Genomic DNA, 14,926 nt, shown 5'->3' on the forward strand with positions numbered 1-14,926 from the left:
ACATCACTACTGGGAAAACCATAGCTTTAATTATACGGACCTTTGTTGGCAAGGTGATGAATGCCTAGTTGCCATTTTTGGGACCAATACGACCAAAAGTCGTATTTTTCCATAGGACTTTTTTTGGTTCCTGAAATTCATTCTGGTTGTGCAGATAAAATATCACGAATCGAATTCTACAGGATGTGTTGCTCGTGTGTGAAAACAGGCAAGACCCAAAGATGCCCAGGCATGCGCTTCCAGACAGTGGAGACATCAGGCCCATCCTGGTACCCAGGCATCTTCTCTTGGTCGCCAACGGCTGATGGCCTGGTGCAAAAGGTGGCTGGCAAATGCTGGTTGAAGGCCATGATCCCTTGGAGGTAATCTGTCAGGGGTCGTATTCTGGCACTTGGTGGGACCACTCCCTTTCCTCGCCTTTATCTCCCTTCCCAGTGGGCTACTAGAAGACTGGCAAGTCCCTCTTGCCAGAGGTCTAAATGGATTGTTTTGGAGAGAGCTTTGTCTTGCTCCCTGCATGATTTCCCCAGCTGCATCAGGGTGGATAAAAATCAATGATTTAAAAAAAAAAAAAATGGGATTTTAAAAATTCACATTGGATTTTTTAAAATTTAAATCGGATTTTTAAAATAAAATGCTCTCGGGGGGGGGGGGGAATCTTTCTAAAGATAATTTTCTATTTAAGTTTCATTATAGTCCAAAGGCTATTTATCAGGAAAGAATGTTTTAAGTTTTTCAGGAGTGCTAAAACTCAGCCCAAGTTTTATATATATATATATATATATATATATATATATATATATATATATATATATATATATAAATGTTTAACCACATCAGTTAACAAATATGGATACATATGCTATAATGTTATTGTTTTAGTTAAATAAATTGTTTAAATTATTATTAAGGAAATGATTATTTTTCTCCCTCCAATAAAGTACAGCAGAAAAGTTGTCCAAATATAAACAGGTAACTTATTAAACCTCACCATAATTTCATAATTACCTGTCAATGTACTTCTAATAGTACAGTGGCACCTCGGGTTACATATGCTTCAGGTTACAGACTCTGCTAACCCAGAAATAGTACCTCGGGTTAAGAACTTTGCTTCAGGATGAGAACAGAAATTGTGCTCAAGCAGCATGGCAGCAGCAGGAGGCCCCATTAACTAAAGTGGTGCTTCAGGTTAAGAACAGTTTTGAGTTAAGAACAGATCTCCGGAATGAATTAAGTACTTAACCCGAGGTACCACTGTATAACCAAATCAGTACTTGCTCAGTTGGTTAGACCATGGTGCTGATAACACCAAGGTTGCAGGTTCGATCCCTGTATGGACCAGCTGCATATTCCTGCATTGCAAGGGGTTGGACTAGATGATGCTCAGGGTCCCTTCTAACTCTACAGTTCTATGATTCTATGATGTAACTGATTATTCCAAAAATATATATGATATAACTGTAAAAACTACTTTTGATTATTCCAAAAATGAAACTTTCGTCTGGTTGTAAATATTAAGATTATACCAGCAAGAATGAGTCCTTCTGTGAAAAAAAAAAAAGATTTAAATCAAGTCTTAATGACTAATGATTTAAACTGTGATTTAAATTGTGATTTAAATCAAATCTAACCTGACTTGCATGAAGCCCCTCAGGTGTATTTGCCCTAGTTGTTTTATGTGAACTGGTATTTGTAAACTTGTATCAGAACTAATATTAAGGCTGCTTGCTGTTTTTATGTGTTACATGATTCTTTAAGGCATTGGGGTTAGTTTTCTGTGCCTGAACGTATAAACCCAGAGGAAGTGAACTGTCCACGCAAAGTGCTGATTTCTAGGATTGATGTTTGAGACTTGTTGTTTTCCCATAGTGCATTTCCTTGTTTGGATCAGATGGTGCCAGTCTTTGGAAATCTAGCTGAAATCAACAGATTTAACCCATCTATATATAAAAAAGCTAACTTTCTTACTGAGAACCATTAGGGTAGAAGAATGATACACAATTTTGAAAAGAGGGGGCAGCAGTATTTTCCATTACATGGCAGCAGGGTTTTTAACCAGTGATACTCATTGAGTGACAAGGAGCCAGACACTGTGCCTCAGCCTGGCCTGCCTCCCAGGGGTGTTGTGAGGATAAAACCAGGCTATTATTATTATTATTATTATTATTATTATTATTATTATTATATGACGCCTTATAACTGCAGGTCTCAGGGTGGTTCACAAGACAAAATCACAATATAAAAACACAAAATACTGAATCAAACTAAAAACAAAAACAACCCAATAACCACCCCCACAACACATTTCAAAAGGGCATTGGATGTCACATAAGTGCGCTGCCTTGAGCTCTTTGCGGTGGAGGCAGGGCTGCAACAATAATAAATAATACTGAGGAGTGCAGAATGATTGCCAGTGACCATGTTTCTAATGTGTGAGAAGACCTTCCTTCCTTCCCTCCTCTTTCTTTCCTTCTTCCCTCCCTTCCTTCCTCCCTTCACTCACTCACTCTTCTTTCCCTCCTCCCTCCCTCCCTCCCTTCCCTCACCCTTCCTTCCTTCCTTCTTTCTTTCCTTCCTTCCTTCCTTCCTTCCTTCCTTCCTTCCTTCCTTCCCTCCCTCCCTCCCTCCCTCCCTCTTCTTTCCTTCCTTCCTTCCTTCCTTCCTTCCCTCCCTCCCTCCCTCCCTCCCTTCCTCCTCTTTCTTTCTTTCTTTCTTTCTTTCTTTCTTTCTTTCCTCCCTCCCTCCCTCCCTCCCTCCCTCCTTCCTTCCTTCCTTCCTTCCTTCCTTCCTTTGACACCTGAAGGGGGACAGAGCAGGTCTGTTTCATCACATCCCTCTGATTCTGCCCTGTTTTTGAGTCGACTTTCCCTCTCATCTGCTCCTGCCAAGCCTTTCTCTCTGCAAATTTCAAATATGCTTCAGAGATCAGAAGTGGTTTTTTGCCAGCTGCTCCTGCTGTTTCCTAACGGCTCTCTTTCCCTCCCTGCCCTGTTCTTTGCAGAGGGCCGGATGCTGATCCCGGACCTTCCTTCCCTGGCCAGCAGAGGTCACCTGGAGAGCGCCTCCGACTTGGTCGTGGACTCCACTTACTACAGCAGCTTCTACCAGCCCTCCCTGTATCCTTACTACAACAACCTCTACAACTACTCCCAGTACCAGATGGCTGTGGCCAGCGAAGCCACCCCTGGAGATATGGGGGGCCCACTGGTGGGGTCCCCTGTTAAAAACAGCCTCCGGAGCCTCCCAGCGACCTATATGTCAAGCCAGTCAGGAAACCAGTGGCAGGTATGGTATGGATTGCTTACTTAGAGAAAGATGCATCCTGGCTGATAGGGAAAGAAAACGGAAATTGCAGGCAGTTCTGTTGTTGTTGTTGTTTAGTCATGTCCGACTCTTTGTGACCCCATGGTCCAGAGCACACCAGGCACTTCTGTCTTCCACTGCCTCCCACAGTTTGGTCAAACTCATGCTGGTAGCTTCGAGAACACTGTCACACCATCTCGTCCTCTGTCGTCCCCTTCTCCTTGTGCCCTCCATCTTTCCCAACATCAGGGTCTTTTTCAGGGAGTCTTCTCTTCTCATGAGGTGGCCAAAGTACTGGAGCCTCAGCTTCAGGATCTGTCCTTCCATTGAGCACTCAGGGCTGATTTCCTTCAGGATGGATTGGTTTGATCTTCTTGCAGTCCATGGGACTCTCAAGAGTCTCCTCCAGCACCATAATTCAAAAGCATCAATTCTTTGGCGATCAGCCTTCTTTATGGTCCAGCAGGCAGTTCTAGGGGTTGCCAAAAAATAAGACAGAATCAGGAAAAGTATATTAAAGGGGTCAGAAACAACAGCTTTTTAGGATTCCAAATAACTCTCCTGTCAAATCATGGCTCTGGTTTCAGATTGGCTAAAAACACTGGCAGAGAGCAGCCAGGCTGGCACCTCTCATTTCGCACCAACTGCTCAGAAGGGTGCCTGCACATTTTGCTTCATAACTTTCTTTCTAGGAGGGCAAGAGCCATACATTTTTAGAAAAATGAAAGCTCAAAATATAGAGCCTTCCACCCAGGGGTGTCGGTAAAGGTCTGCATGGGTGTCATGGCACCCATGGGTGCTGGGTTGGCAACCCTCAGTTTATACGATTTCATATCTCTCTGATAAGCATCCAGGGTGACTTTGTATCTCAGGGTCCATTTGCTATTTGTTGTTTTTTTAGTTTACAAATAAACGAAGATTTGTTCAAGGTGTCATTTAAAGAAAACACAGCATGCCCCTTATGCTCAGGGAAGAGGATTCACACATAAGCAATTACTACAAAGTGGCCTATAAATATCTACCATATTTGTTACAATATAAAATAGATAATGTGCATCTAACTCAAACCTATAAATAAGTAAGTAGCAGAGAGACAGGGAAATAGGAGATAATTTGTTGTTTTTTAAAGAGTCACATTATGTCAAAGTATTAAGTCAGCCGTGATATAATATTTATTGGGCTTGGTAACTTGTCAAACCCCTTTCACCAAAGGCAATGAGCAGTCGCTCTGATTGTAGGGAAAGTTTTGTTTTCTTTCTTCTTGGCTTATGGTCTACTAACTTTTCCTGTGGTTACAGGGGTAGGCAACCTAAGGCCTGGGGGCCGGATCTGGCCCAATCGCCTTCTCAATCTGGCCCGCGGACGGTCCAGGAATCAGCATGTTTTTACATGAGTAGAATGTGTGCTTTTATTTAAAATGCATCTCTGGGTTATTTGTGGGGCATAGGAATTCATTCATTCCCCCCCCCCAAAAAAAATATAGTCCGGCCCCCCACAAGGTCTGATGGACAGTGGACCAGCCCTCTGCTGAAAAAGTTTGCTGACCCCTGGGTTAGTTGCCCAGTTTCCAAAAACCAAGTGGTAGGCTTAGAAATACATCTCTTTCCAATGCTTTTTGTTCATTCAGCTGCTGTCAGAAATAGGTGTTGTGGGATAACCTCTGCAGAGTATGCAGCCTTAGAGAAAACACGCACCTTTAAAACCCATTCAACACATATTTAAAGCACAGAGCTACATTTCCCAGCACCCAAAACAAACTACAGTTCCCAGAATCCTTAAAGGGGGACACACACCATATGCTTTCAATGTGTGATGTGGATCTTCACCCTTTCTGCAGTCAGGAATCCTTTAAGCAAGCTTTAAAAAGCTTACCTAAATGGGAATTCTGGACCCTTCTGCTGAAAGTTTTATCCTTGAGGTTCAACTGTCAGGTCTCCCCTGCAGATGACCTTTATTATTGTAGAAGCTTTAATAAGTTTCTCTTCTAGCCAAGGACAGCGGGCAAAGAAAAGGGAGTCCAAAAGGTTGTGACATTAAACCTTGGATTACTAGCTGGCTATGAATTAAGACTCTGAAGCTTTATGTTTTAAATGTAACATGATAAAAAACCCCAAATATAAATCATCATGTTCCCTTTTGGGTAGCTCTATTTCCTTCCTGCGGCAGTGATTAGGGAGAAGATGCAAAACAACTGCCACGGAAAGCGAAAATGAAAAATTAATTGGCTGTACCGAGAGATATATTACATTGTTAATTACAAGAGGTGTTGAGCTTGTTGACCTAAACAACTTGTGTGTGAAGGATTTTTAAAAAAACACCACCGGCATCCTTTTAAGCGCTTTGGAGTGTGGTCTCTGAAAGTAGCTGCCTCCCCAGCGAAGAAAATGCTGCCCTCCTCACCTCTGCCCTCCTTAGAGTCCTCCAACGGGAGTCTCCAAAAATGTCTCCATCCTCTGTCCACAATGAGGGCTGCAATGGGTGGAAAGGGATATTCGCATGACCAAAGGGGGCATCTCCATTTCTCGGGGCTCCTCTGGAGACTTCTTTACCAGATTTGTGGAAATCTAGACGGTGACTTGTGGGACGCGGGTGGCACTGTGGATTAAACCAGAGCCTAGGGCTTGCCGATCAGAAGGTTGGCTGTTCGAATCCCCGCGACTGGGTGAGCTCCCGTTGTTTGGTCCCAGCTCCTGCCAACCTAGCAGTTTGAAAGCACACCAGTGCAAGTAGATAAACAGGTACCACTCTGGCGGGAAGGTAAACGGTGTTTTCGTGCGCTGTTCTGGTTCACCAGAAGCGGCTTAGTCATGCTGGCCACGTGACCTGGAAGCTGTACACCGGCTCCCTCGGCCAATAAAGCGAGATGAGCGCCACAACCCCAGAGTTGGCCATGACTGGACCTAATGGTCAGGGGTCCCTTTACCTTTAGACGGTGACTTATTTCCAGAGGTTAGAGTTGCTGTTAAGGCAGACATGTTCAACCGATCGACCGCGATCAACAGGTGGACCATAAAGAAGGCTGATGGCCAAAAAATTGATGCTTTTGCATTATGGTGCTGGAGGAGACTCTTGAGAGTCCCATGGACTGCAAGAAGATCAAACCGATCCATTCTGAAGGAAATCAGCCCTGAGTGCTCACTGGAAGGACAGATCCTGAAGCCGAGACTCCAATACTTTGGCCACCTCATGAGAAGAGAAGACTCCCTGGAAAAGACCTGATGTTGGGAAAGATGGAGGGCACAAGGAGAAGGGGACAACAGAGGACGAGATGGTTGGACAGTGTTCTTGAAGCTACCAGCATGAGTTTGACCAAACTGTGGGAGGCAGTGGAAGACAGGAGTGCCTGGCGTGCTCTGGTCCAGGGGGTCACGAAGAGTCAGACACAACTAAACAACACAACAACAACAAACTTGCAAACCCTGGTTTGGACACGGTACAAAGCCAAGGATCATGGCTTGCTGCTGCTGCTGCTCTTTCCTGGTGGAGGAGTGAAGTTGGAAGGATCTCCTAACCCAAGGTTAGCTGTTAACCATGGTTCCCTCCAAAATACAAACCTGGCCCATGTCCTGAAAGGGCTTGCACCTAATTTTTATTTTTCTGAAGTGTGCTTTTGTGTGAATAAAGGGGACAACAGAGAGTGCTTGAAGGCTGATTTGCCATTTGAATGCGAAACAGATTTTGCTTTTTAACCACCCTTGACCAGTCTAGAAAAAAAAGGCCTGTTATGAGCTATATAAGAAATTCAGCTATTGGAGGATTCTGTTGCGAATCTAAAAATGCTCTGGGTTTGCCATGCCAACAGCGTAATCCTACATTGTATTTATAAGCTATAGCCTTCACAATACAGATTTATGCTAAAAGTAACCTAATGTTTCTGACAGCTCAAGTGTGACATGAATATAATCCATATTTCTTGGGGAAGCTAATCTAGGCTGTTTATTTTCCAATAGTGCTGATAGGGCCATATCTCTTGATGTCACGGCAGTTGAGATTCTGATGGTAACATATTGTTTGTGGGTCAACGCTTTTGTCTTAAACAGTAGGTTGGAACAGAATAGCAAAGGTTAATTAAGTTTGTCTATCACGGGGGGACAGATATAGATGGCGCTTGCGTTTTCCACCCTGGAATTCAAGGGAGACGGTGGGGAGGTCACCATTTATTTATTTCCCCCCTCACGGTGGAAAGGTCTGCCGGTAGGTCTCAGGATTAAAATTTGGTGGCTCCACGCAGTTCTTAGCAGTAATAATTTAGCATAATTTAACACAGGAAATTCCAACTTTTGAAGCTCTGAGTGACCCACGGTTTCAATGACTCTGGGGTGCCTAATTTATTTTATTTTATTTATTTTGCTTGGCGGCTGCATTTAGCCTTGGCCAGCCTTTCAGGGGCTGGATGCCGGTGGTGGCTGCTCCATATCCTTGTCCAAGCACACACATCATGGAATTTTAGAATTGTAGAGTTGGAAGGGTCCTCTGGCGATCATCTAGTCCAACCCCCTTTAACACAAGAATAGAACCTGCAACCTTATCAATCCAATGACTGGGAAAGGGGACTCTTTGCATATCTCGTTGGGGTCTTGGACTAGGTGGACAGGTTGAAACGTCTCTGTCCACCTCCACACTGTGTCTCCGTAATTTTCTAGTTTTGACCAAATCAGTGAAGTCTTGCAGGGTGTGGGGGAGCGAGATTTGTGGAGAGGGGGCTATCAGGCCTGCAGGCTGGGTGTTAGCTACCCCAAGTTAACCTATGAGAAAGGGCACTGCTTTGGGGTGTGGGAAAGCTGCCACGCATCGACTGCGTCTGACTGTGATAATCCTGCGGACTCAGTTAATGAAGAATTGGGATTTTTCCAGAATCAGCAAAGGAGATGCCAGCCTTGCAAGCTGCCCTACTATGAGAGAATGAGCACAGGGACTAGCAATTCTCTCCACTCCCAGCATCAGGCGCATGTAATAATAATAATAATAATAATACTATATTATGTATACCCCGCCCATCTGGCTGGGTTTCCCCAGCAACTCTGGGTGGCTCCCAACAGAATATTAATAATAGTAATAAAAAAAAGATATCAAACATTAAAAACTTCCCTAAACAGGGCTACCTTCAGATGTCCTCTAAAAGTCAGGTAGTTGTTTATTTCCTTGACATCTCATGGGAGGATGTTCCACAGGGCAGGTGCCACCACCAAGAAGACCCTCTGCCTGGTTCCCTGTAGCTTTGCTTCTCGCAGTGAGGAAACCGCCAGAAGGTCCTCGGTGCTGGACCTCAGTGTCCGGGCAGAACGATGGGGGTGGAGACGCTCCTTCAGGTCTACCGGGACGAGGCCGTTTAGGGCTTTCAAAGTCAGCACCAACACTTTTAATTGTGCCCGGAAACGTCCTGGGAGCCAGTGCAGGTCTTTCAGGACTGGTGTTATATGGTCTCGGCAGCCGCTCCCGGTTCCTAGTCTAGCTGCCGCATTCTGGATTAGTTGTAGTTTCCGGGTCACCTTCAAAGGCAACCTCGCATAGAGCACATGGCATTATTCCAAGTGGGAGATAACCAGAGCATGCACCACTCTGGCGAGACAGTCTGCAGGCAGGGAGAATCTTAGCCTACATACCAGATGGAGCTGGTAAACAGCTGCCCTGGACACAGAATTGACCTGCGCCTCCATGGACAGCTGTGAGTCCAAAATGACTCCCAGGCTGTGCATTTGTTCCTTCAGTTACCCCATTCAGGACCAGGGAGTCATGAACAACAGGTGCATTTCCTTTGGGAGGCAAAGAACATGCAGCAAGACTAAGGCACACCTATGCTGAGTGTGCGCACATGTTTTAATGCCCCTGCGGGCATGCAACAAGTCCAGCTTTCCATTGGTCTCAGGTCCATCCTGGCTGTGGAACATGAACCTAGAAGAAGTCTATAACAAGGGACACAGTTACTCATTCCCTGCTCAGATCTTTTTGCCCTCTTCCCTCACCACCAGAATCAGTAGTGTATTTTTGGGGACACACATACACCCCGTAGCACACGAGGGCAAGGATGCTCAGCGCGTTTTGGAGCTAAAAGACACGACTCCCGTCATCTTCATTGGGCAAATGATCTTTCTGGTCCCCTTTGTAATGCAGAGCTAAGGTCAAGCATTTTTATGTCTCGCCTGTTCTTTACTGTTACTATAAAACAGGGTAGCTAAGCTCTATAAAAAGGAAACCTTGTGGCTCAGATTTACTGTGGTATATATTCTAAACAGTTTAATAAAACAAAGCCTAAAGCTTTCTAGATTTTCTCCAGTGGTTAATCCAGCGCATATTGTTTGCAGAGCCTAGCCTCTGTCTGTCGGTCGTACCGTGGTTCACAGACTTGGTGCGGGTAATAAGATTATAAAACATGTCTCTTGCTAGCCAGCGACCACGTACTAATAATAATAGTTGTAATAATTCATTGGGTCCTGGGATTTTAGGTGGGTTTTTTTTTAAGGAATGGGTGAGATGAGAGGAAAACAAGAAGGCTTGAAAGGAAACAGGTCATTGCCCACATCCTCTGGAGAAGGAAAACAAACCAGACCTCCTTTCAGCACCAGCGGCTAGTGGGGGCCATTTAATAGATGCTAAAATTATATTGTCCTTGTCCAGTGATTATTTTTAGGGGATGGATGGTGGGGGAAAGTAAAGAGAGATCATGGCACGGAGAGCAGGCTTGAAAAACCAACCTGTGCAGAGAGTTATTGTGTAATGTGGAAGCATCGCAACAGAGGACAGGCTGTGTACATACATGGAGGGGGGGTGAACTTAAAGGTTGGGACTCTTGCCTTCAAGGCTAGCAAGTTCCTTTACTTAGCAGAGAAGTTCCTTTACTTAGCAGAGTTTACATTCCCCTTTTTACATGCACAGCGGACAGCTGGTTGCAGGCTCGTGTGAGCCTCTCACTATTATACAGTTCAGTCTGTCTCAGATTGAATTGTACGTTCCTGGTAAGTTCCCTTGAATCCCTCTTAAAAAGAATAAAGACGCCTTCAAAGAGCTCAGTGGGTTCCAGTTGTTCTTCAGCTGGTGTTCTTAGTCTTTGCTTTTCCATTTGTGTGGACTGTGCATGTCCAACTGCAAACATCAAATAAGCTTTGGCATGGACGGGGCCAGCAGTTCAATCCAAAGGCCTCAGTTTGCTTCCATCCTTTTTCACCCACCAGTGTGGGATGTGATCCATGAGAGGCAGTCAAGTACAACATTCCTTATAATGCTAGAGAAGACACACGAGGGAATGTTTGGTCCAGCCAGTCGAAACTTCCTGTTCCTCCTGGCTGGAGCATCCTTCCTTTTGCATGTGATAGAAGGTGGGCATGACCTTACCTGTCCAGGTAACAAAAGTCCTCCCTCTTTTCAACTTCCTTTTTCGTTTGACCAGCTTCTAGCTAGGACTGCTCTGCTAGCTCTCAGCTAGCAGAAGCACTGGGATCATTCCCCCATATGGGGTAGATCCACATGTACATATTTATAACTAAGTCTGCCTTCAGGGATCCAACCGTGAACTGATGTGAGTAAACGTCTTGTATTCACTTTGAATAAGATTGTGGCGTCTTTATTCTTTTTAAGAGGGATTCAAGGGAACTTACCAAGAATGTACAATTCAATCTGAGACAGACTGAATTGTATAATAGTGAGAGGCTCGCACAAGCCTGCAACCAGCTGTCTGCTGTGCATGCAAAAAGGGGAATGTAAACTCTGCTAAGTAAAGGAACTTGCTAGCGCAAGTTAGGAAGGATATTAATAAGCAATATTTCCTCTCCTGCCATCCTGAACATTCCCACAACCAAAATCCCTTTGTGGTGCTGTGACAACCAACCTGCTTTCTTGCCCTGTGGCCTGAACAGAATATCTTGATGTACACAGCCCCTTTTCTTTTGCCCCACAGGTAATTTTGGTCAAGCAAGCATTGCACATTTCAGAATCACTACTACCAAAGCTTGCAAAACCTTTGAGCTGTAATAATGCTGTCATTTGACCACAGTAGACAGGGAAACGTAATCAGTGCTTGGAATCAACTGCTTCGTTTTTAACCAAGTTTTCTGAATTAGTTAAAAAAAACCTTCCAGTTCAAAGTAGTTCCCGTAAATGCTAAGTGAATGGAACATGAATTTAGTTCGTTTTGGGGTGGAAGTTAAAACAATTTCCGGTTCATCTCTCCATGTGTTTCTTAAGCTTCAGAATCTTTGGGCCTCTAATCCTAAAGATCGTAACGGTTGGGGGAAATAAAGTAAAACAATTCACATTCTTCTGTGTTTATGTTTTGATCTTTTCTTAGTCTTCTTAAGTATGTTTCATAAAGCAGCTTGTAACAATTCTGAATGTTGGAAATAAATTATCAAGGATCATTTGGATTAGGCATAGGCAAACTCGGCCCTCCATATGTTTTTTGGGACTACAACTCCCATCATCCCTAGCTAACAGGACCAGTGTTCAGGGATGATGGGAGTTGTAGTCCCAAAACATCTGGAGGGCCGAGTTTGCCTATGCCTGGTTTGGATGAGCTTCAATTGAATCATGAACTGAAGGTGAATCGAACTGGTTCATTCCATAGAGGGACGGCTGTGAACTGGAATTAGTTCCCTTTTGGGACGTCTTGAACTTGCACTAGTTCCTTTCCAAGCTCTGGGGAAAACAGCATCTCTTTCTAGCTTGAAAACCCTTTCAGAAAATTAGAACACCAACCCTGGCAATGACTTTTTGCAGGGAGCAAATTGAGTTTTCCAGGCACAAGGGGTTCTCAGAATGACTGTTTCAATTACAAATTGAGTGCAAGAAAAATACAGTGTTCCACCTGGTGACCAAAAGATTATGTTGGGGGGCATTAAAAGTAACTCCATTTTTGTTCTCCTGTTTCTGATTGGCTTAACAGGCGTTATTTTCTTCTTGTTTTTCTCTAACCAGGTGAAAAGCCCAGAAAACCGCCATGGTGTGAGTTCCCAGTACAGAATGCATTCTTACTATCCTTCCAGCTCCTACTTGGGGCAGAGCGTTGGGGCTCCTGCCTGTGTCCCCCAGATTTTCACCTTTGAGGAGAGCCCCTCTTTCTCTGAAACGAAAGCAAATGGTAAGCAGATAATCCAGCAGATCAAATTGTGGTCCAAAAACAAAGGCATCCCTTCGGCTGCCGTGGTATTTCCCCTTCCTACTAACCTGTTAAATTCCTCTTCTAATCAGGTATTTTTTTTAAACAAGAAGTGGGTGGGGGCTTTTAAAAGTACATTTATGCCTCCCCAAATGCGGCCTTGATTCTAGGCGGAGGAGAAGTGTGCCATGCACCTTAGTAAACTGCAGAAAATGCCCTGTTTTCAATCATTATTGACCACTCGTTCAAACGATATTCCACATACTGATATTGTTCCCTAAGTTCACTCATCAATCAGCGGCGGACAAGCCGGGAGATGTAATTTACTGAGCTCCAGCGGTGTTTTCCAAGCTCTGACGGAGTGTTTTTCCATAGCTGGGGGACCTGCCGGCATGAGAAGCTCAGGTACAATTATGAAGGGTGTGAATTAAAAGACGTGGCGCACTTTTCTGATGGCTCTCCTAATAGCCCTTCCTCTTTGCCAACCCATGGATCATTTCAAACAAACGCTGCACGTTTTCAGTCCGGGGCCAGACAAATCTCTTTGGTGCTGTCCGTGTGCGCTCTGCTCTCTAAAACAACACAACACAATGCGTTGCGTTGCGTGGCAAGTCCCCCCCCCCAGTGGAAATAATAACACATGACACAATAATTAAGGTTAATGGGCTAAATAAGGCCACAACTTTATTGGTTACAGGCCTGAGCGGTATTGGCTTAGGCATTGGTCCTAACCGACTATATCCGGCTTTAGTCCATCCACTAGAAGTCCGGGAAGGGTTAACCACTAGTAGGGGGAGTCCTGCTGATGCACATCAACTAGGAACTCCCCTGGGGTCACTGCTTGGGGGTGTGCCTTAGGCCCTCACCTCCATAGGCTTCGGACAGGGCCACGCCCCCCGGAATCCTTTATCGGACTACCCTTCGATATGTGGGGCAGGTGATGGCGCTTCCTCCCCTCTTCCATCTACAGAATAATACCAATGCCTAACCGCCAATACCAAGAAAGTTGTGATGATTTGCTACGAGGTTGGCAAAAACCAAGTGGCTGGTGCCAATTTACCAAGTGGAAAAATTCCTACCAGGCCCCTCAACGGCGACCAAATGAGGTCCATAGCAAGGTCAAGGACGAAAACCTTAAAGGGTGGGAGGGTGGGAAAACTGGAGCAGCTGGAGGCGGCAAAAGAGGGAGATCCCCGGCCGCCAGTTGCTCGGAGGGGACATGAAGCCTGTAACACCACCTCCTTTGCAGGGTGGAAGTGGCTTTCCCGTTCAGGTGGAAGAGCGGGGACCGTGGAACCCCGTAGAAACCATTCACCGAAATGAAAGCATTCAAAATATGCATCGCCTCTCTTTCCCTGCCCTCAAACTGTAACATCGCCTTTTGCTTGTCTGCAAGGAGGATGAGAGTATTTTTGCATGTGCAGAAACGAGCCTCTGTCTCTGCCCACCACAGAAATGTGGGCCTTGGATGGTTGCCCAGAAGGGAGAGGAACCCCCCAAGTAAAAAAACACTCCCCACTCTTGAGACAGGGCTATGGGACATAGGGAGCTGCTTTATTCTGAGTCAGACCATTGGTCCATGCAGCATAGTGTCGCCTACTCAAACTGGCAGCAACCTTCCAGGGACATTCCTGGCACCAGCTGAAGCAGTTGGGGATCAAAATGGGGACTTGGTGCATATGAAGCAAATTGCTCTGCCCCAGATCTGTAGCTCTCATAATAATAATAATAATATGATAATAATAATTTGGATGGGTTTCCCCAGCCACTCGGGGCGACTCCCAGAAGAATTTTAAAAACACGATAAATACATCAAACATAAAAAACTTCCCTAAACAGGGCTGCCTTCAGATGTCTTCTAAAAGTCAGATGGTTGTTTATTTCCTTGACGTCTGATGGGAAGGCGTTCCACAGGGCCACTACCGAGAAGGCCCTCTGCCTGGTTACCTGTAACCTCACTTCTCACAGGGAGGGAACCGCCAGAAGGCCCTCAGAGCTGGACTTCAGTGGCCAGGCTGAACGATGGGGGTATTTTGGAATATTGTGAAGCCCCTTGACATCTGACAGGAGGTGGGTGCCACCACCAAGAAGGCCTTCTGCCTGGTTCCTGGTAACTTCACTTCTCGCAGTGAGGGAACCACCAGAAGGCCCTCGAACCTGGACCTCAGTGTCCGGGCTGAACGATGGGGGCGGAAATGCTCCTTCAGGTATACTGGGCTGAGGGCATTTAGGGCTTTAAAGGTCAGACCATCTTCTAAAAGTCAGATAGTTGTTTATTTCCTTGACATCTGATGGGAGGGCGTTCCACAGGGCAGGCACCACCACCGAGAAGGCCCTCTGCCTGATTCCCGGCAACCTCAATTCTCGCAGGGAGGGAACCACCAGAAGACCCTCGGTGCTGGACCTCAGTGTCCAGGCAGAACGATGGGGATGGAGACGCTCCTTTGGTGAGTCGTCTGACTCACAACATGTTCTCTCCTAAAAAGTCAACTTGCCTAGCTAACTTGACTTCAGTGGGTGCAGAATTCAACCTGA

General features: G+C 45.4%; 1 protein-coding gene and 1 long non-coding RNA gene across 2 annotated transcripts in view; one reads left to right on the forward strand and one right to left on the reverse strand.

The window, feature by feature from the left end:
- LOC307206632 overlaps positions 1 to 14,926 on the reverse strand; it is a 218,908-nt gene that overhangs the window by 179,646 nt on the left and 24,336 nt on the right. The gene's annotated exons all lie outside the window — the stretch shown is intronic.
- The window catches only part of DMRT1 (doublesex and mab-3 related transcription factor 1), a 60,167-nt gene that overhangs the window by 19,807 nt on the left and 25,434 nt on the right, over positions 1 to 14,926 (forward strand). Inside the window, exons 3-4 of the mRNA XM_079959672.1 lie at positions 3,002 to 3,285; positions 12,211 to 12,373. Of these exons, the coding sequence (XP_079815798.1) occupies positions 3,002 to 3,285; positions 12,211 to 12,373 (447 nt within the window). The remainder of the gene's footprint in view (positions 1 to 3,001; positions 3,286 to 12,210; positions 12,374 to 14,926) is intronic.

This window comes from Podarcis cretensis, assembly GCF_951804945.1.
Source record: "Podarcis cretensis genome assembly, chromosome: 17".
Classification (NCBI taxonomy): Eukaryota; Metazoa; Chordata; class Lepidosauria; order Squamata; family Lacertidae; genus Podarcis; species Podarcis cretensis.